General features: G+C 36.4%; 1 protein-coding gene across 1 annotated transcript; it reads left to right on the top strand.

Annotated features, from left to right (window-relative positions):
* The first annotated feature begins 7,182 nt into the window (after positions 1 to 7,182).
* Positions 7,183 to 10,203, top strand: LOC131329146 (uncharacterized). Its single transcript, XM_058362256.1, has 4 exons — positions 7,183 to 7,760; positions 8,796 to 9,007; positions 9,099 to 9,360; positions 9,760 to 10,203. The coding sequence occupies exons 1-4, from the start codon at positions 7,419 to 7,421 to the stop codon at positions 10,084 to 10,086; spliced, it is 1,143 nt and encodes a 380-aa protein (XP_058218239.1). The 5' UTR covers positions 7,183 to 7,418; the 3' UTR covers positions 10,087 to 10,203.
* Positions 10,204 to 21,929: the final 11,726 nt, after the last annotated feature.

Here is a 21,929-nt window from a genome sequence, read left to right as displayed (position 1 = left end):
CATATGCTAGTTATGCATGTGTAGGTATGTTAACTCAAATAAAATTGAACACCCGTGTCTTGTTAAATCTGAACCATCTGTTCCAAGTCACTCACTCGCTCATAAAATATTGCGTTTATTATAGTATCTAGTAATCATAAAATAAAGCACCTAATTCTTTGACCCCGATGAACTTAAGGTGATAATATTTCATTGAACAACTAGAAATTGTCTGATAGGATTCTTTACATAATCCTAGTATACCATCAAGCACACACTCTTTACATAATCCTAATATTTCATTGAACAACTTAAGGTGATAAAATTAAGAGTTCCAATTTTCAATCTGATTGAACCGGTGCGAAGATCTTATTTTTTTGATCATTTTATCCTAGATGGTCGTAATGAATTTTTGGCTCTAAAGCCTTTCAGCGAGCACCCGAAGACTCGTTATTTAATTTTAGGGCTCTCTTAGGGTGCTTATTGAAAGGGCTTAGAGCATCTCCAACCCTTGACTTCAAATTGGGGATGTCAATTTTTTTTTGAAGGCTGATGTGGCATTTTGGCTTCTCCAATTTGACATCAAAACCTTCATTTCTGCTTCTCGTCGCAACCTAACCTCTTAGAAAGGTTCACACCCCAAGCGTAGGGCTAGGTCGTTGATAGCATATAAACCGGAAGACCGGATCGTTCCCACAGAGAAATCTTCTTTAGCGAATTTGGAATAGAAGTTGCTTAAAGATTGCGGCGTTCAAGCGGCCAACTTTAGAGTTTTGATTCGATTGATGAAATTAAACTTGGAAATAAACTAGGTTAAGATGGTCGAGTCAAAGGGATTGATTTACCCACGACTTAGCCATCAAACGGTTTCTTCATCTAACTCATGAATGGACCGAAACCGTCCGGATCCACTAGACGAATTAAAAGCTGAAGACTACTTATAACTTAATTCAAAGCTCTAATTCAAATTGAACTCATTTAACGCAAGTGAGAGACGAAAAAAGATCGTTCGCACGCGTAGGATTATCAAGCACGTAGCACAAGGCGATAGACTTCATTGATCAAAGAAGCCACCAATCCCCATGATCAAAGCTAGAAATCATGGGTTTAATTCATTCAAAACCTTGAGATTAAGCTAAAGTTAAGAGAAACCATTTAATGGACTAATCCATAGGGTGAACCTCACCCCATGACCGAACCGATTAACTACTCACTCATAATAAAAAGACTAGAAAGCATGCTAAGAAAGGTAAACGTGATTAACCGATAAAAACGGAAATAAACTTGATTTATATAGAGATCTATACAATAGCTACAACATTAATAAACGAGAATTTAACATAAGACAATTACCTTAAGGAGTTCTTGAAGGAAACACAAACAAGAGCTTGAAAGACTAACAATGGAGTCCTAGGAAGAAAGAAAAGACTTAGGCCTAAAAAAAACTAACTAATGGCCATCTTTCTTCCATAAATGGCATACAAGACTATTTATAGGCCTTACAAAATCAGCCTTACAATGGACAAAAAGGCCCCCAAAATATCCCAAAAACATACTAGAAGTAGAAACTTTCCATATATGGAAGGTTGAAATATTCAGCAAAAAAGGTGCTGGCCGAAGGGCATTGGTACCAATACCTAAAAAATGAGGTATTGGTACCAATCCAACTGTCTTCTAATTCGGCATGATGGTACCAATACCTAAAAAATGAGGTATTGGTACCTCTGTGTGAAAACTGCAGAACAGGGTCAGCTTGGGCCATCATGCCTTGTCGTGCCCCGACGGCCTTCCGATGCTTCATTACATGATCAACGGGACTTGGCGGAGGTATGCCATGTGGCCTTGGTCCCACGGATGTCCTCGGAACCATCATTGATGCGTTTGCCTCATTTGATACACTTTGGCTCACTCCTCGCCAACCTTGTCCTCCGGCCAATCTCCGAGGCTTCTTGTGGCACCGTTAGGTTTCGGTGACAATAAAATGAGTACCGGCGGGCATTTGGACACTTGGTTCATCCCGGAACGTTAATTGGCATCAAAACTGTCTTATTAGCACGTTTTACCTGAAATACACAAAAACGTACCTTACGTGCAATATCGCATATAAACGACAATATATATGTACAAACACAACATACTAGAGGACTTAAGCACCAAGAATATGCATTATTGGGTGCTTATCAATTTCCAACCCTTATGCCAAATTCTATTTATTTGACATCAAGTTATCCTTCTCTAACCCTTAATGTCAAAATCCAAACAATCATTTTTGAAATTTGGCAGGCAAGAGGTAGGTAGTCAAAGTTGGCATGCTTCCTCCTCCCTTCATCCATGTCAAATGCCACGTAGGATTTGGCCTAATAGAAGACATCTGGATTGAAAGGTGAATTGATGCCAAAAGTTACTGTTGCATTGTCCACGTCATGTTTGACATCTCACATTGGAGATGCTCTTAGAGCCAAAAACTATTATGACCATTTAAGATAAAATGATCAGAAAAATAAGATCTTCGCACCGCACCGGTTCAATCAGATTGAAAATTGAAGCACTTAATTTTTTAATCATATTTTTTTCCGTTAGTTTCATTAACGGTGTTAACGATTTTACCAATTTGAAATGTAAAACAACTACATGGACGAAATTGAGATAATTAAAACTAGAGGGACGAAATTGAGACAACCGTAAAACTAGAGGGACGACTACGAAAATTTGCCCTTAACTTAAATAATAGTATTGGTTGGTAGAGCTTAAAAATTTGTTTGTTTCTGTGTTCCGTCATTAAAGGGAACCAAAAATATAATCTGCTATAGGCTAAAATGGGGGTGGTGGATGGAAATGTGGAATGAATTGAGCTAAAATAATTTGGGCTAAATTTTACATATAATTTTTTTTTTTTTCAAAGTTGACCCAGGCTACGGCCCAACCCATTACGAGTCTAGTTTAGAGATGGCAATTCAACCCATCCCGCCCCTAACCCAATCGGGCCGAGTGTTTGCTGTATTTTTCGGGGGTCAGGTCGGGGGAAAATTGATGAAACCCGGTTGAGGTCGAGTTGACGTTATCCCGTTCGGGTACCTTCCCCGAAATCATTTTATGCATAAAAAACTATTTTTATTCGCGTATTTTTACCCTTAAAACTAAAATACCACATAAAATATTAATTATTTCTTCCATTTTCCTTTTAGATAATAGATTTTGGTTAAATTATAATAGTTATTTCATAAATTTTTATTGTTTGTGCTCACTTATTTTAAAATCTAGATCATATTTTCTCAATAAATAAAAAAAATTAGGGGAGCGGGACAGGTAAACCCGATACCCGATAGGGACGGGGCGGGGGTACCCATATATTACCCGGTCCAAGGGCGGGGTGGGGCTAAATTTTCGAATCGGAGTGTGGCAAAACCTGCCCCACCCCATCCCGTTGCCATTCCTAGTCTAGTTCCGCCTGCAGTGAGTACAGTCAAAAGATTGCTTAATGAAGGATCTCTTTCATTCGTGATTAGAGAGATCTGATTAATCTATTCAATCAACAGATACCATTGACACTAATTTTTTTAAAATTGGGTTTATCGAAAGTTGAACATATTTTTGACATGTAGTTACCAAAATATAATCTTGTTTTCAACAGTTATTAACCGAAAATATTATGTATGATTTTCAACAACCATTTACCGAAATGTAGTGGATTATAAGAGAAAATAAAGGGCTGCGAATAGCAGCGCCCTTTAACTTTCGAATGACCACCCAAACAAAAAAAATTGGGTAAATTTCACTGACCTCCCCTAAGGTTTCTAACACATGCAAGGACCTCCCCTGAGGTTTCTGAAATGCCACTAACCTCCCCTACTTTTGCTGACAATATTAATATTCCCCCTCAGCCACTTTTCCGTTAAACAACTTAACGGAGGAAGCTGTTGATTCATGACATCAGTATCCTATACCACTAAAATGTCTATTTTACCTCCTCACACCTTCCAACTTTATGCTCCAAAATTCACCTCTTTTTTTTTGGATTGAACGGTAAGGGGTGTCTAGGCTAGTTTACGCGCAAATCAACTAATTCCTTCATTGGTTGGTCAAAAGCAGATCATCTATGCCGGGACTATAAGAAATCAACTAATTCCTTCATTGTCGAATGACGAAGGCGGTCTTTTTGGCCACTGCTGGAGTTTAGCCCGCATTTGTACGTTCGAAGGACAGGTGCTTGGGTGTTGATCCTCTCTACCTGCAAACATGGGTTTTTTCGAGATGTTTGGGTGTTGACCCCACCTATTGACAAATGAGAATTTGGACCGTAAAAAGGTATTTTAGCTGAGTTTCTTTTCCATTTTGGGTGTTTTTGTTTGTTTGCATTTAACCTTTGGTTGGATTTCCTTCCCCTGTTATGTTTTCTGGAATAAATTGTTACTTTTACCGATAAAAAAAGAAGGTCAAACCTTAGTCAATTATGTAGAGAGCAAACTCACCAACCAACTGGAATACCCTTGAGAGGCTAATTCACACTCGACTGTAACAAAAAAAAAAAAATTCACTCTCTCAATAAAGGTGAGCCAGTAGGGTTTGCTGAGTTTGGAGGGTGTGTTTGCACGTGAAAGAGAGAGAGAGGCGCTAAACGATGGAGGAGAAAGGAGGATGCGGTGTTACAAATATACATTGGGAGATCCATTGAGTGGATTAAACTGAGTTTGCTCTTCTTCTATTTTTATTGAAAGTTTTGCTTAATTTCCTACACCCACGGGATAATGACACCATGCTAATGCCCCACCTCCTGTGGAACACAAAGCATATAAAAAAAAAATATTAAAACAACTAAGAGAATAAAATGATGGCTATGTTATTGACCGAGTTCGTGAAAAAGTTAACTTCTTGTGTTTTGGGATTTGTACAGTTATTTATGCTTTTTATTAGATGGGTATTTTATTCTTTTAAATGCCTAAGTTAACGCCAAGGTTATTCCGATTGATTTGTGAGTTTGCACCCTACACAATTGACCAAGATTCGACTTTTGGAGTCATGCCGCAAAAATTAATTTTTTATAGTCCCGGCATAAATGGTCTGCTTTTGACCAGACCAATGAAGGAATTAGTTGATGTGCGCATAACCTAGCTTGGACGCCTCTCACCGTTGAATCCAAAAAAAAAAAGGTGAATTGTCGAGCGTAAAGTTGGAAGGTGTGAGGAGGTAAAATAAACATTTTAGTGGTATAGGATACTGATGATGTCATGAATCAACAGCTTCTGTTAAGTTGTTTAACGGAAAAGTGGCTGAGGGGGAATATTAATATTGTCAGCAATAGCAGGGGAGGTTAGTGGCATTTCAGAAACCTCAGGGGAGGTCCCTGCATGTGTCAGAAACCTCAGGGGAGGTCAGTGAAATTTACCCAAAAAATTCTTGAGTAGATATACCTGTACATATATTTAATTTCGTATACCTTAACCAAGGATTTTTTCGAAAGCCGAACAGAGAATAAATTTCAAATTTCATGCTTTCACATGATTGTGGAGCTTGTCTGGAATGGATGGGGACCCAAACAACATGCTAGTGGGACATAAGCCGACCTGTGTCTGATCACATTTAGAAGATTACGAGTGTGTATATGTTCGTTTCACATGAAGGATCCTTATTTTAGTTAATATGCAAATCTTTCAATTTTTTTTATTTTTCAATCGAATTTCAATGATTCAAGCCGCTCAATATGTTTAGAATATGATTGTAAGGATACTTTCAAAAAATTTAAAAAAAAAACCCGAAAAGGGCTTAATTTGAGCAATTTTTGTTTATTGAACTCCGCATTTTAAGAGGTCCTTATTTGAAACTTTCTGTGTATATATATAGTCCTCTTCTTATGAGGGCGTCCTCATTTTAAATGAAATGCTGACGTCTCATTTTCTTCCCTTTTCTGACCAAATTTTGATGATCCGAACCGCTCAATGTGTTCAGAACGCATTTTTAAGTGTACTCACGAGAAATCAGCAAAAAAAATGACTGGGAAGAGCTTGATCCGAGCAGTTTTTGTTTCAGTGACTCGGATCATCGCAAATTGGTAGGGAAAGGGACGCCCTTAACTTAATACAGTAAGGGCACTCTTACTTAAAGTTTTGTATGTGTATGTATATATATACACACAACAATCCAAACATAACAACTCACACAACCTCTCACATACATGTAGGGCCCGCACATAGTAGTGTGTGTGGAGCCCACATGTATGTGAGAGGTTATATGTGGTCTTATGTTTGAATTGTTGTATGAGTAGTATTTTTGATATATATGTGTTTGTGTGTGTCCTATGTTCGTCGAAAAGGCTGTTGTGCTCTCCATTCGGGCCTTGTCCCAAGACAGAAAATATGATCTAAACTGTTCACTTTACATATACCAATGCTTATAAGATGTCTGCAAAAAAAAAAAAGCGAATCAAACATAGAAAACTTAGTAAGTAAATCACGATTTTCTTCGATAAACAAACACCAAATATGATTTCAATAGCACACAGCAGAATAGTTTGGCTTGATCACTGAACAAATAACATCCGATCGATTTGAATTTTTTGTCGAGGTGTTGTACAAATGAAGTTCTATGTATTATTCAGCTCTGATCATATTTTCAAGCTCAGACCCGAATGGAGGTCACAGCAGCCCCCCATGTCTCTGTTCATCACTAATATTAGCAAATCTAGTCCAGCAAGGAACCAAAGGATATTCTCGATCGGATCTGGGTATAATCCAAAATAATGATACCATTATTCTTTAGTGACGTGTAAAATAACCAATGAAATTATAACCAATTAAATTGGAGATCCTTTAAAGGCAATTACAGTACTGAAATTACATGTGACCAAAACAAAACAAAGGGAATGACAGTGAAAAATTATAATAAATCCAAATATCGCTTCATCATGTGAAAAAATGGCTGCTTTGAGCAAATTCATTCTTGGCGACGACGGAAAACACTTATTGTAATATACTAGCGTAAGTTAGTGATACAAAAATTAACGTAATTCATACAGGGTCAATGCTATAATCGGACCTCTAGTAGTGAACCTGAACCTTCAAGATGAAATCAAATCCGTAGAAATAAGTGAAGTTTCGAGTAAACATTCATAGTTTTTTTAAAATAAAAACTTTATATAATGGCAAAAAGCTTTCTACGTGAGCAATTAAACAAAGAGGAACTTTCCAATCACGGTAAATTTAGTTTGCAAGAAACAAACACCATGTGCTTAGACTGGCATTTTGCCCAAATTTCCAGGGCCTTTTCTATTTTTCATACACAGAAGCCAGCTTTCCAATCTAAACGTCAAAGGGTACCCTCATCTTCCCAGAAGTTGCAGCCTCTTTAGAGAGAGAGATAGTGGAAAAAAATCTTCTGGTATTCTCAAATTCCCACTTGGGTTTTTTCCCAAGAAATTGAATTCCTCTTTACATAGATACATATATATGATGGACTCAACAATTTCTTGTTTTTGGGTAGAGATGGTTTTCAGGAGAGTGGCTATTTGTTTCTTGGGATGTCTTGGGATATCTCACCCGGCCAAAAAAGCTGCCCTTGCCCTAGCACCAGCACCACCAGAGACTGCTGAGACATCTTCTTCTTCTTCTTCATCATCATCTTCTTCATCTTTAGCATCATCTGATGGGACACCATCAAGGGTCAGGCTAAGTGATGGCAGATGCTTGGCTTACAGGGAGCTGGGGGTTCCCAAGAACATATCCAACTACAAAGTCATTCTTGTCCATGGATTTGGAAGCTCCAAGGAAATGAGTTTCATGGCTTCCCAAGTACTGAGTAAAACCCTCTTGCTCAATTTCATTTCCTTCTTTGAGTAAAACCCTATTCCTCAATTTTGATTTAGTACTTTTGTTTTTTTGGATCTGAAATTATCAGTTGGATTTGGAACTTGAGAAATTTGAATTTGGGCTTATGTGGGAGATGTGGGAAGTCGGTTCAAATTGGGAGGAAAACCCTAGTGACGAACAGTTGTTTTGGGGGAATCAATAGAAAATGAATCTGAAAACCTGAATTCTTCTAGAGCTTATGTCTTATGAAAATCTTGATTGTGTAGTACTTGGTAGATTAAATGGAACATTAGCTTCTTGAGACTATGGTAACTATTTCAAACTGCCCTTATATTGCAGAGGCCTTTGGGTTGTTGACTTGGGGGTTTCTTTTTCGCTCTGTTTAAACCATCAATTCAATTGGCGATTTACCAGTGAAAAAAGCTAAGAAAAAATTTAGCTTTTCACTCGGTCTTTTCCTCTTTCCCAAAAAAATAAAATTAAGTCTTTTCCTTCATCTTTTTCTTTCGCCCCATACACTCTACAAATCCTTGATCCATAACACAGCCTGAGGGTTTGTGTCATGTAGTTGTGGAGGGTTTATTTAACCTTTTCACTTTGATAGACTCTATATCTTTTTCTTCACCTTTTCTGTCTGTAATTTGTATACAGATCCATGATCCAATCACTACCTTAAAAGGTTTTTTGTGCCAAGTATTTTCAAAATTTACACTGCACAAAACGCAAACAAGACTGTAATCAAAGCACAGGAACATTTATACGTGAAAGGGCTTAAGACAAACCTTCATTTAGCTATCATTTCACCTCACACAGACACTTCAGTTTTGCTGAAGCAGCTGAACTACCAGTGTCTATAGGACACGAAACGGTACGGCAATGGGATATGGATCCACTGCTCTGCTACTGATTTGACACGGATACTCCGAGTTACCGCTTTTAATCTTTTTTGAGAAGGGAGAATAAAGGTTGAGTAAAATCATTGTCACTAAAAGGTATCTTGCATTATTTGGTTTCCAGGACCTAATGGATGAGTTGGGGGTATATCTTCTGTTATTTGATCGTGCTGGATATGGAGAAAGTGATCCAAATCCAAAGCGCTCTGGAAAAACTGAAGCATCAGACATTCAAGAACTTGCTGATCAGTTGCAGTTAGGATCCAAGTTTTACGTAATTGGAATCTCACTCGGATCTTACCCCATTTGGAGTTGCCTTAAACGTATCCCCGAAAGGCAAAAACCCTACCCATAGTCTTTAGCTCAACTTTTGATGCTTCAATTCTTTTTCTAAATCATCTCTTTGGTTTTAAAACTGTTGTTGCAGGCTAGCAGGGGCGGCTATGGTGGTCCCAATGATCAATTACAACTGGCGGTCTCTTCCAAATGAGCTTACAAAGGATGACTACAGGAAGAATCTATCCCGATGGGCACTTTGGGCTTCACGCTATGCACCAGGACTAGTGTACTGGTGGTTTACGCAAAAAATGTTCCCTTCATCCACAGTTTTTGATAGAAATCCAGCATTTTTCAACAACAAAGATTTAGAGGTCGTGAAGAATACCCCAGGATTTAATTTGCTCGGAAAGGTAAAACTCTTACCTTTTACCTGCATATATGGAAGGGAAGGCCAAAAAGTTTTGGAATTGTTTTTGTTTTTGTTTTTGCATACAGAGAGAACTACAGTATAAGTTTAAAAGCTTCTGCTGAAGCAGTTTTTGAAAATTTGAAACATCATTTTGGTGTTTTCTGAATTTGTTTCCCAAGAAATGTTTTCAAAGACAGCTTGTCAGACGAGTTTTATGTGTTTTCTGGAAAAGGAAGGAAGAATGAAAGAATGTAAGTGTATCAATCTGCTTGACGTTGTCAAAAGAATGTAAAAGAGAGCCGAAACTCTTATTGCTACACCAGAATGACTATATCTTACAACATCTATGATTCATTTATCAAGAAAATGATTGTGGTGTACATTTTTCTTTCACTTGCAGAATAAGTTGCAACAACCAGGTGTTTACGACTCCATTCGACGCGACTTTATCGTGGCTTTTAGCAAATGGGACTTTGATCCACTGGACTGTCAAAACCCATACGTCAAAAATGAATGCTCGGTTCACATTTGGCAAGGTTTTGAAGACAAGGTTGTGCCTGTTGAGCTACAAAGATACGTTTCGAGGAAGCTTCCCTGGGTTCGCTACCATGAAGTCCCTGATGGTGGGCATTTGCTTGTGTATGACAATGTTGTGTGTGAAGCCATTCTAAGGTCTCTTTTGCTTGGAGAAGATCCTCCGTTATATAGACCTAAGTTAGATGTTTAGTGTGTTCAGATTCGTGTCATCCGATTGATGACCCTGTTAGTTAATTTGATTTGTACAGAACGACGTTAACTTGTGTTACATTCAATTGGTTTTCAAGGAAGTTTCTGAGTGGTCGTATTTCTTTCGTATTTTGGTTATGAAAAGAAGATTTTCTCGTATTCACAGGCATGGACTGGAAGTTTCTTTTTCTTGTTTGTCGTGGCGGATGACGCTGGTCCTGTTCCAGACCAATTGTTATGGTTCCTTGAGTTTGTGTTCCAGACCAATTGGTTTTTGTTCGGCTCCTTGAGTTTGTGTTTGTTTCTAAAACGAGATTGATCGGATATTATTGGCATTCGCATGATCGAAACATGATTTTCTGAAGAAAAAAAAAACCATTGATAGTTTTGTAGGATATTCATATGCGTCTAGAATTGTAAGAACTCATTCAATTTATGCAATTGAATTGAAAGGGTAAATCTAGGTTCTAGGCCTTCCATTTTGTGCTTTGGCATTGCAAAAACCCAGTTAAGGCTTAAGACGAACAAGAAAGAGTGTGGGTTTGGATTAAAAAGTCAAGTTGACTTAATTTTTTTGTTTCTATTCAATTTATTTTTTGTATTTTTTGTTTTGCGTCAAACTTTTGTGACTTATTAATTTATCTTGACAAGAGGAATTGAAAAAGTAAAAAAATTTGATCTAAACTCATAATTTTTTGAATAAAGACAAAAAAAAAAGTAAAAAAAGACAGTATTTTTTTTACTTATTATTATTGTCTTTTTGAAAAAAATTACAGTATGAGTTTTGATCATAATTTTTTATTTTTTCGATTTCTTTTGTTAAGACAAATCAATAAGTTACAAAAGTTTGACACAAAACTAATCACTTCGAAAAAAAATTGAATAAATACAAAAAAAATAAATCAAATTGACTTTTTGATATTTCAAATTGTCATCATTGCTTCACTTCTAGTGAAGTTGGGAACTCATTTCTCTCCCCAGTGATGACCAAGGTTCGAGTCCCACGAGAGTCAGGATTTTAAGGGTCAGGTCTATGTATAGCTTCTAGACCCGTGCTAATCCGGACACCCCACTAATCTCTGTTCTATTCACTAGTTAAGCAAATAAAGTATAGTTTTGTTACAACAATATACTCTCTCCTATTTTATTCAAGTTCTCTCTCCTCACTTTAATTATGAATAAGAAAAAATATCTACAAAAAGGATGAAGAACATACCTAGAGTGCAAGCTCAAAAGTGATTAGATAAAATATACAGTAACAACTACATTTTTGAATAGTAGAGAGGTGCTACATACACTATACCAAATCACTACATCATCCACTACATTTTTTGTAGAGCCTATTCAAGATTTTTTTAAAAATATAAAAAAATATCCAAAAATTTTAAAAAAATGTTTTATGAGGCCTTGTAAAAAATTAGCTCTAACGAATATCGGTAAATATTATTTCTAGATTCGTATGTTCGAAACTGCGCAGTTTAGCATTTTCGCTCCTACAAATCTAGAAATAATATTTGTCGATACCCGTTAGAGCTGATTTTTTACAGGGCCCCCTAAAATATTATTTTAAAATTTATGAATATTTTTCTGTATTTTTGTGAGACCCAAAATGATCTCATAAAAAATGTAGTGGATGGTATAGTGGTTTAGTGTAGTGTACCTAGACTTATTGTAATTGTACCTAGCATTGTTTTGTGGATGCCCTTGGCTTTTGAGATTTTCAAACTAAATGCCAGTTATTTTCAAATAAATAAAATGCCAGCTAAGTTTTTTTGGGGATTTATTATTGCCAGTTAAGCTTTTGAGATTTTTCAAATTAAATGCCAGCTAAGCATATTTTTTGAGATTTCTAAGTGCCAGCAAAGCACCTAGCACCGTTTAAGCGGCAGCATTTGTCTTCTTTTATTTCCTTTTTCTATTAAAAAAAATGTATTTGTAATTTTTCATCAAATCTTCCTGGATTATTGACTCGTTTGACTTCAACAATTCTGGATTATTGACTCGTTTGACTTCAACAAGAGAAATCGAAAAATAAAAAATTATTATCAAAATTCATAATTTAAAATAAAAAATTATAATTCAAATTCAAATTTTTTTATTTTTTCGATTTTTTTCATCGAGATGAATTAATATTTTATCAATATTTAAGGTAAAATTATTAAATGCAAAAAAAATAAATAAATAAAGACCGGAAAAAAAACGATGAGACGAGAAAAACTCATTCACAGCACCGACGCATTAACCATGGCTGTGGAAAACTGATTGCTAGTGGGTATGATTGGGTTTTCATGGCGGTGGAAGAAATGGGTTCATTTGGAGATGGGATAGATTTGGGTTAATTTGGTGGCTGGACTGGAGAGATGGAGAGAAGGGGATTATAGGAGAAAGGAAGAGTAGAGGCGGCATCAACATAGAAGCAGCAGCACAAGGCCAAGGCAACGGCGGCAATGTGGTTTCCGCAGGCGGTTTCGGACGAGGTAAGGGATGAAATTGATCCCTTTCTTGATTTCGTAAACATGGTAGATCATAGATGTATATGTTTATCGTGCATAAACTGAATAGAGATGTGTGCAATACTCGTTTGTTTGATGCACAAACAAAACCAGACATTATGTAGTGATGATGATGGTTGTAATTTTGGGGGGTGTGGGTTATACATTGATACATGTTTTGAAAAGGTAGATTGGGGTGTGGATTATGCATGGATCCCTTTCTAATTTTCTAATGTTAGTTGCCACTAGTTTGCTATGTCCAACTCGGCTAGAGTGTCACACAGGTACGGCGCCTAGACGCCTTCCTTGGGAGACCACTGGCCGGAGGTGGGGTCGGAGACTCGGAGTAAGAGATGGAGGAGATTGGAGTGCTGTCATCTCAGTAACCGTCGCGAGTCGCGACCATTGGAAACGGTGTCGAGCTGCATTCCTTCTCCGGGGCTATCACAACCTATAGGCATTAGAGAGATTGCTGTGGGCATTATGTGAAAGGGTGGTGAGTGTGTTGCTATGCATGAGGTAGGCAGTGCAAATTTGTGTCATGTATTGGTGGCTATTATTTGTGGGTTTGCTTTGGTTTTTGAGATGCAAACAACTAATGGGTCGTAGTGTTGTTTTTCGTCAGTGGTATGAGAAAGAACAGTGTTGTCTCAGTCCGGCTGTTTTACTGCATTAAGACTAAAAGGGGCGTATCTAGTGCACGAAGCACAAAGCTCCCGCATATGCATGGTCTGGAAAGAGCTAACACACGCAGCCTTACCCCTGGAAGCAGAGTGTCTGTTTTTGAGAATCGACCCCACGACCTTCAGGCCACAATGGAAGAGATTTAGCAATGCGCCAGGTCTGCCCTTCTTTACCTCATTAAGATTAATGATCATAATATCTAGTGACTTAGGGTTTGAGAAAATCATATGTGAATCTTTAGCATTTCTTCGTTCTGTTAAGAGGGTGAAACCAGATGAGGATGTTCGGTGATAATCAAGTGACTAAACATTGTTCTATTAAGATGGAACTGAAGTATTTTGTTCCTGGCTGTAAGATTGCTATGTACTCGTTCGTTCCAACAGTTGCTTTGACATGTACGAAGTTCAATACTCTTTAGGTGGTTTCTTATGAAATTAAACTCTTCTGGGACTAGTGGATTTATTTTGGACAGACAACTTCAGTGCTACCAAATAATTTGTTACATCGTCATAGAAATTTACTTCATTTGTAGAAGCATGGCAATTTGAATATGATTTGGACAGTAAACAATGGGGGTCAAGTAATTTTTCATAGAGACTAGTTTCTTTTGGGGCTTTACCTCCGGCCTCTATACGGTTCTGGGCCTTGTCAAGGGCTGATGTTCCCCCAGCCGCAAAGATTTCAAGTTCATGCAAACAGAAAAATCAAAGTGTCAAGTTTAGGGTAACTGTTGGATTGTATAGTTGATTTCTTTTATTGAATATGTCGAAGGTTAGTCTGATTTTTCGTTTATGGAAACACCCAAGTCTCAATTATTGAGCTTTTCGTGAATTATTAGGGGCTAGACCTCTTCTATATAACAAACGTGTTCAAAGATATTTACTTGTTGTATGTAATATGGCAGAAAATCTGAAATGAAGTTCTTTTTCTCTCTCTTCGAATTTGAGGAAATCTTATGTTATCATCTTTGTGAATTAGATCATTTATACATTCCTAATCTAGCTAGTTGTGGTCACTTGGAACTTGCTAGGTTGTCCAACTTACCTTGCTTTACCCCTTAGTCGCTTGCCACAAGCATGGAGTGGACATGGTGTCATGAAGGGATTTTCTTAAGAATTAGACATTGTGACATTTTGGAATTATCTTGTCAATGTTTAAGATTTGGAGGCCTATAAAAAAAAATGTTTAAGATTTGGAGACATTTTGTAATACCTAGAATGTTTTGTAGCTATCTAAATTGTGCGGAGTTTAGCTCGCGCAATAGACCCACCATGTTGTGAGGTCTGGGATGTGACAAATATGGTATCAACCTCAGTTATAGGTCTTGAATGTGAAGCTAAGAAGCACGGGCACTTCTACCAGCCTCACTTATACACGTCTGATACATGTCGGTGATGGACACAATACATTACTCTTCTGACACGTGTGGACATACCTAAATCCATATTTGATTTTTCTTATATTTTGTTTACTCGGGCACATTGTGGATACTCTAGGACACAATGAGGACACTCTTGGACATGCTAAGGACCTGTTAAATGCAATTTTTAAAACTCAGCCCAAGGTAAATTTTTATATGGATATGTAGTTCATAAATATGTACTTATAATATAGGGACTATTGATTTGTCTCTTCATACTATCTACTAGGTTTTTTTTAGATGAGTTTGGAATGGAAACTTTGTTTATAAATATCGAAAGGTTTTTAGTGGGATTATTGTCTTGTTGTATAGGTTCTTTGTGTGAGCTTATCCTTTGGATTTAGGTTATTTCAGCTAAAATTTGTCTTGCTTGGATTTTGTTCACTGTAATTGTTAATTTGGAAGCTTCATTAGAAATTCATTTGATGGGTGGTACAGGTACTCTCTCCCCTTCTCAGTATCTCATCAGTCATTAGACTTCCTAATTGGTGATTTGATACAATGATGCTGGCAGTCTTGTTTAAATTGTCCTTTTTTTATATCAATTTTAGGATTTGGATGTCATGTTACCCGAAAATGCATAGAGCATGAAAATTAGCACTTGCGGTCTATTCATTCCACCGAAATACATTTCTGTTTGAGTGCATCATGTAGAAGATTGATGGTAGCTAGAGACAGACGGGAAAGGGGAGTAAACTCTAGACTTCTGGGTGGCCTTGAATCCGCTAGAAGAATAGAAGGAGATAGAGAGGATGAGATTTCTAGGGTTCTCAAATCCACAAGGAGGTAGACCTTGATACAGCCGCAGCCTCTTTACCAATTTAATGGTTTCTCACATCTTTTGCATCCCCCTGAAATGAGACCCGAGTCCTATTTGTGGACTATTTCTAATCTGACCTTGTACTAAAAGAACGTTAAAAGGGTTGGAAACTTTTGGTCCAATTTTTCCAATCAAGCCCCTGAATTGGAGGAGTTGCAGGCTAGCCTTCAGGGGTATTTATGTCCAAGGCAACAGAAGAATGTTGTCCTCATCTCAGCCGTAGATTTTTCTCATGGAGCAGTAGATGCAGCCACGTACCGAGTCTTAAAAAAGGCAACAACACAGTCTTTTCTCTCTGTTCATCTGCGGTTCTTCCCACCACGCCATGGCCGTTCGCTTGGCCCTTCCTTCCATGCTTCGGTAATCCATCTCATCTCTGTAGAAGCGGAGGAGAGAGAGGGAGAGAATGGGTGAGAGGGGTCTGGCATGGATGAAAGCTGTTTGGATCTGACCCTCGCCAGATCGTTGTGCCGTGCTCCACCGCCTCCTCGGCCAACCTCTCTCGGAGGAGCCACCTCCTTCGACATCAGCGTTTTTAAAGAAAAAAAAAAAAAACAGCCGCGTACAGTGGGTTTCACACCCGAGGCGCCGCCGCGGGCCCCGCCGGAGTGTCGCCGGACACCGCCTCGAGATTTCAAAACCACCACAGCAATCTACAGACACCGTGCAACACTTACCCAAGCTTAGAATCGCGTTTGAGTTAGTTTTCCGGAAACCCTAAACCTTAATCTCCATTTTAATGGAAATAGGACCAAAACTTGATTTTGATGTAGTTGGTGACCTGAATTTAATTTATTAATTAATGTTTAGTTCTATGTTCATTAACTTTTAGTCCTATTTGTATTGAAATGTTTTTAGCAGGCCTTGCATTAAATTGGATGGTTTGATTATTGCGTAAATAAGAAGTTATGGTAGATTGTGGTATTGAAATTCATGTGTAAGTGAAGAATTATGCGATTAATAAATTTATCGGAATAATCGTAGTTTATGTAGTAATTATGTAATAATTAAATATGTAAGGATTTGGATTTAAATTGTAAATGAGGAGATATTTTCTTTTAGCAAAAAAAAAAAAGTTACTACTTATAGGCTAATCCCAAAATATATTATTGACCTTATTAGTCTCATATCACCTCATTATAAAGATCTAATATTAAACTTTTATTGTATTTTGTTTAAAAAAAATAAAGTTAAGTAAATACTAAATTTAGTAATATGCACTTTCGAATAAAAATTAGTTTGGAAAATCTATGAATAATAATATGGTAGTTAAAGATAATATTTTAAATAGATAAATAGTGAAAATGTTTTATAAATTCTAAATGTGAGAAATAGACTTAATTTTAAGTATAGTAATTAATTGTTTGACTAAATATTTATTTTGTCATAATAAAGAAAAAAAATTTCAAGAATACTATATAAGTTGATAATATCAGTTTGGTAAAAGAAAAAGTAAAAACATTATCTTTTAAGATAATGATTTTATTCAAACCGCCGTATGCTTATTTTGACTTATTCATCAATTAATATTTAATAAATTAGAATATTATTATGTCAAATATTGTATTTGTAAGTTTTATATGCTGTTAATTGTTACGTGGATTATTGTAATTTGAATTACTACGTAAACGTAGAAATTGGACAATAGGTACCCTGGGTGTATTCGTGACCGAATTGAAACTATAGACATTAATAAAGCAATTGTCACAAAAGTGATAAGTGATTGGAAATTATGCGTTGTGTCATGGTTGGAAATTATTAGGAGAAAAACATTCTCGATGGAGGAGAATCGTAGAAACTATTAAATACAAGATAAATTCATAAAAAGCTACATGTGACTGCGTGTTGAGATTGTTGTATAATTTTGTGTTATTTCATTAAAATTGCAAATTGTGGTATATAAAGCACTTCCACGGGCACGAAATCTTCATGCTTGCACGACGGAAAAAACCTAGTGAAACCTAAAAACCAAAATTAGAACATTAACCCCACTACCAAATATCGAGACAAATCAGCCACCATCCCATTTTTCCAGACCATATAACATCAGGGGTCCTATAAAATTTGCATGGTTTATTTCACTACTGTGATTAGAGAAGCATGAATACTCAAATGGTCAGATATTAGTGATGTGACAATTGCTGTAATAGATTGAAGACTTCAAAATGTTGGTATAAGTTTGTGGAGCTTATTAGACATTGAGTCTCAACTCTCCAATGTTACAATGAGTCCAACAGAAAAGTCGGGACATAGGTTCATGAAATTATAGGAAAGTGGCGGGTGGCGTTTATTTAGCAACAGTTCCGAATCGAGTATTGGAATAACTCTGTCTGAAGCCTTACGTGGAAATAGAATCATTACTCTAGTATTGGTATGACCGTATGAGGTTGAAGGTGAAAGATTATTTGAGACCCCTTGAGAAGAGCCCAAAGTAGGCAAAATAGCTCTGCTGAAAACAGAATGTCAAGCTGTGGATTTCAGGATGGCGTGTTCTTTGGGGATGTCACAATGGAATATCTTCATGGAAGGAGGTGCAAGTGCTTTTTTATTCTTTTGCTTTGGTGGGTTTTGGATAATGTCATTCCAACTGTTCAGTGTATCTCTTGATATAGTTTGGACGGTACACTTATAGATGTATATATGTGACTTCCTGTTTCTGTGCCTTGCAGTAGAACTATCTTCTCTAGTTAAAAGGGGTGGTCATTGGAAGCTTCAGAAATGCAAAATGAAAGATATTTTCTTATTGCCTGTGACGACGGATTTTGGATTGATGACCATATTAGCTGAGAGGGAAAATGAACGCAGGGCAGTGTTTTTTACTTTTTCTTTTTCTTTTTTTTTTCATATTTTAAAATTTCAGGTTTAAAGCAGTAGAAAAAAACGAAAGAAAAGAGAACTACTTCTTGGAAATGTGTCACGTTATTACCCGTACCTAGGGGCGGATTCAATTAAGGCACAGGAGGGTCACGTGACCCACCTGATATTATCGGGAATGTTTTTTGTGAACCAAAGAAGTTAAGTAATATATATAAAATTACCGAGAGTATATCAGTTTGGGCATCTTGTTCCAGTGGTAAAGGCGGGCCCTACTACACTTGTGTGGTCGCGAGTTCGAAACCCCGCATGGTCTTAATTGTTTTTTCTTTCATTTTGATGCTGAAACGTTTGAAATTGAAATTAAAAAATTATTCAAAGCGTGTGACCAACGAGAGTCGAACCCCACCCAGCAAATGCTTAGGCTGAAGCACTACCACAATGCCATTAGAGACAATTTGACATACCCATCAAATAAAAATATTAAAATACAAAACACTAATCCATTCATTTTTTAAAAAGTTTACTGCATGTTTAGCTTCGTCCGTTACTAGCGTGTCTTTATTATGTATTATGTAATGTCGATAGCACAATTGTACTTTTCATATTATTATTAATGGATTTCTTGCTCTTTCACAAAAAAAAAATTCAAAGTTTTGTTCTCTATAAAGAATGCTTGAATATTTTATGTTCTCATTATATATATATATATATATATATATATATATATATATATATATATATATATTTATTTATTTATTTATTTATTTATTTTTTATTTTTTATTTTTTTTTTGAATTCATGTTCTTGTTATATTAGATTGTGACTTGTGAGAATTTTTATCAACTTTATACTCGAGAGGTGACCCATCTGTATTAGATTTTTAGATCCACCACTGCCCATACCGATCAAGGGGATAGAAAAGGGGTGTGTTTGGTAGGCATCATTTTCTGTAATGACTTTGTATGGCATATATACTACTACAGTAGTTGCTTGCAATGCCAAATTGGTTTATGCATTTGTCCCCAGGCATTGGCAAGGTGTGAACATCCTTTGATGATTATTGTATTGTAGCTTAAAAACAAACTGATTAGTATAATTATCGAAGTGGGTACTGACAAATGACAATAAGAACCACTTAATAATTAATTAGACGATCTCTCCGGGCTTTAATATCCATCCATCTATGAGATGAATTATTTGGATTATTGTTGTGGGCCCGGAAGCCCACTAATCTAGTATCAATATTTAATTTGTGGCCCAATAAATTCAGCATTCATCTGGTTAAAAAATCAAATGAAGGGCCTTACATGCAAATGAGGAGTTCTTTTTAAATTCGGGCCATTGATTGCCGAAACGGACAGGTGAAATTGTGCGCTGCCATAAGTAACTTATTCACGGAGGAGCCGTGAATAAGTTATTCACTTTCGACTTTTGAGAGACTTGAACTACTAATACTAGTCATTCCAAAAAAAAAAGGAACTACTACTAATACTTGGCTGATATTTGATGTCGGTAACTAAACACAATTGACCCAAAGTTATTGAAAAATCACCTGACAACAACTATAATCTGGACTTTTCCAATTATCCATTTGTTAGGTTTGGAGAAGATACCGATATTGAAAACGGTTCCGTATCCTTGGATTTGCCTCTCTCTTTCATTCTTCCCCTCTTGCCATGTCTCTTTCGAAAGGCCAGTCAGATTTTGCAATCAAAGGGAGTACTCAAGGTAAAACGATTACTACGTAGTACGTAGTATTTTTTTCATAGTCGGATGTCCAAGCCAGCTTGCGTATATCTCAACTAATTTCAGGGCCTTGAAGTTAACGACCAGACAAACTCTCCACTGGCCCCGAAGTTTAAAATGTTTGGCTTTTGTAAGATTAACGAAATTTGGAATGTTTGGCTTTTATAATATAGTCTAGATTAACGAAGTATGGAAGTCAAGTGACCCCACTCGTACCTTATTTTCTCCGCCAATGGGCGGAAGTCAGTAGTTCTAGTTGTACTTAATGAGGTTTGAACCCTTAGTTAATGTAGACTATAAACTTGGGATTCGTTTGTTTTCTGAAATTAATAATGAAGTGATATATATAAAAGTAGGGAATAAATTATTTAATTAAATCAATATTGATTTTTTTTTTTTTTATCCGCGTAGGTACTAGATCAATATTGATGGGATTAATCATTACCGCCCTTCCCATGATATTGTATACCTTGCACCTTGTGATATTAAATATCTCACCCCCAATATATTAGTGAAATTCACCTTATCTATTTTTTTGAAAGGTGAAAAAGATTTTACTAATCTCTGAAATTGTTTCAAAGATTAATAGGAACAGGAAGTAATGGCATCATATTCCTAACCTGAGACCTATACAAGAGCTACAATGCTAAGGGTAAGGGAAAATGACGGCCCAAGACGTGTTTTGATAATTACTACTCATCAAGAACATTAACAATTGTTCTTAGTATGTCCTTGAAGGGTATTAATTATCAAAACACGTCCTGGGCCGTCATTTTCCCATATGAGAAACCAATTGGGACAAAGCCTACACCCTGGCCTAAAAGCCCAGATAAAGAAAAATTATCAAGTGGATGTTTTTTCATAGTCAATAAAATTTCTTTAAACATGAGATATTTATCCAATTCAATGCTCCAGATCTGATAATTTATAAGTGTCCTATGGCCTATAATCTTGACTGATAAGATTATGCCCTTTTATAGTATCTTCTAATTTAATTAATTAATTAAAAAAAATTTCTCAATTTAAAAAGTAGTAATGACTAAAGCAGGATTATTCTTTTGATTCAACCAAACCTAATCTGTAAAAAGACGGATGCATTAACAAATAAAGGAGGAGGATAAGGTCATCTAATTATAATACCAAAATAATTAATGGAGATATCTATGGTTTGCAAAAGCAGGGTGATAATGACCACCTTTTTATTAGTACTAGTTAAAGAGATTATACTGGTAAATGGTAGTAATGCTCATCATGGAACCAAAAGGTGATAAGCTGAGGCATTAAAGTTCTGAAAGATAATATAAATCAGTTTAGGATTTTTTGTCCATAAAATAAAATAAAATAAAATTAACACCAAAAAAGTTAGATTAACCTGCTGCAAGAGCATGTTAGTTGATGCCTTTATCTTTTTGTTGTTTCTGTCATTATTCAATTCATTCCATTCCCGCAAATTACTACTCCTAGTAATTTTTAAGAAAACTTTTGAACTTTAAATTGTGTTTTCGAAATAAACTAGTACTCCTATATGTTACTAATTCACAGTCATTTCTGTTAAGGTCGTAATCCATCCACATGCACAGTAAAATCTTCAACAAGCAAATTTTCATTTTTATTTTCTTTAGACCTGACCACGTTTGTTTGCTGTGTTCTCTCCACTTTGTTTTTCTTTTCTTTTGTTTTTTTCCCCGGAAGTGCTTTGTACAAAAACTGAAACATGCAAATATTACACTATTAAATTAATATGTACTGCTGATCCCCTCTTGCATTTAGGGATCGCCATCTCGGCCGATCCGTCTGTATTCGATCTGTTACCCACTTCGAACGGATCGGGGCGGATATGAAGTTTTTTTTAAAAAAAATTCGGG

This window comes from Rhododendron vialii, chromosome 1a (genome assembly GCF_030253575.1).
Source record: "Rhododendron vialii isolate Sample 1 chromosome 1a, ASM3025357v1".
Lineage (NCBI taxonomy): Eukaryota > Viridiplantae > Streptophyta > Magnoliopsida > Ericales > Ericaceae > Rhododendron > Rhododendron vialii.
This window is presented reverse-complemented; position numbering and strand designations above follow the sequence as displayed.

Excerpts from the sequence above, each read along its gene's own strand:
- LOC131329146 (XM_058362256.1), top strand. The coding sequence starts at position 7,419 with ATGATGGACTCAACAATTTCTTGTTTTTGGGTAGAGATGGTTTTCAGG. Across the intron at positions 7,761-8,795 it reads TGAGTTTCATGGCTTCCCAA|GACCTAATGGATGAGTTGGG; the intron begins GTACTGAGTAAA and ends TTTGGTTTCCAG. Across the intron at positions 9,361-9,759 it reads GATTTAATTTGCTCGGAAAG|AATAAGTTGCAACAACCAGG; the intron begins GTAAAACTCTTA and ends TTTCACTTGCAG.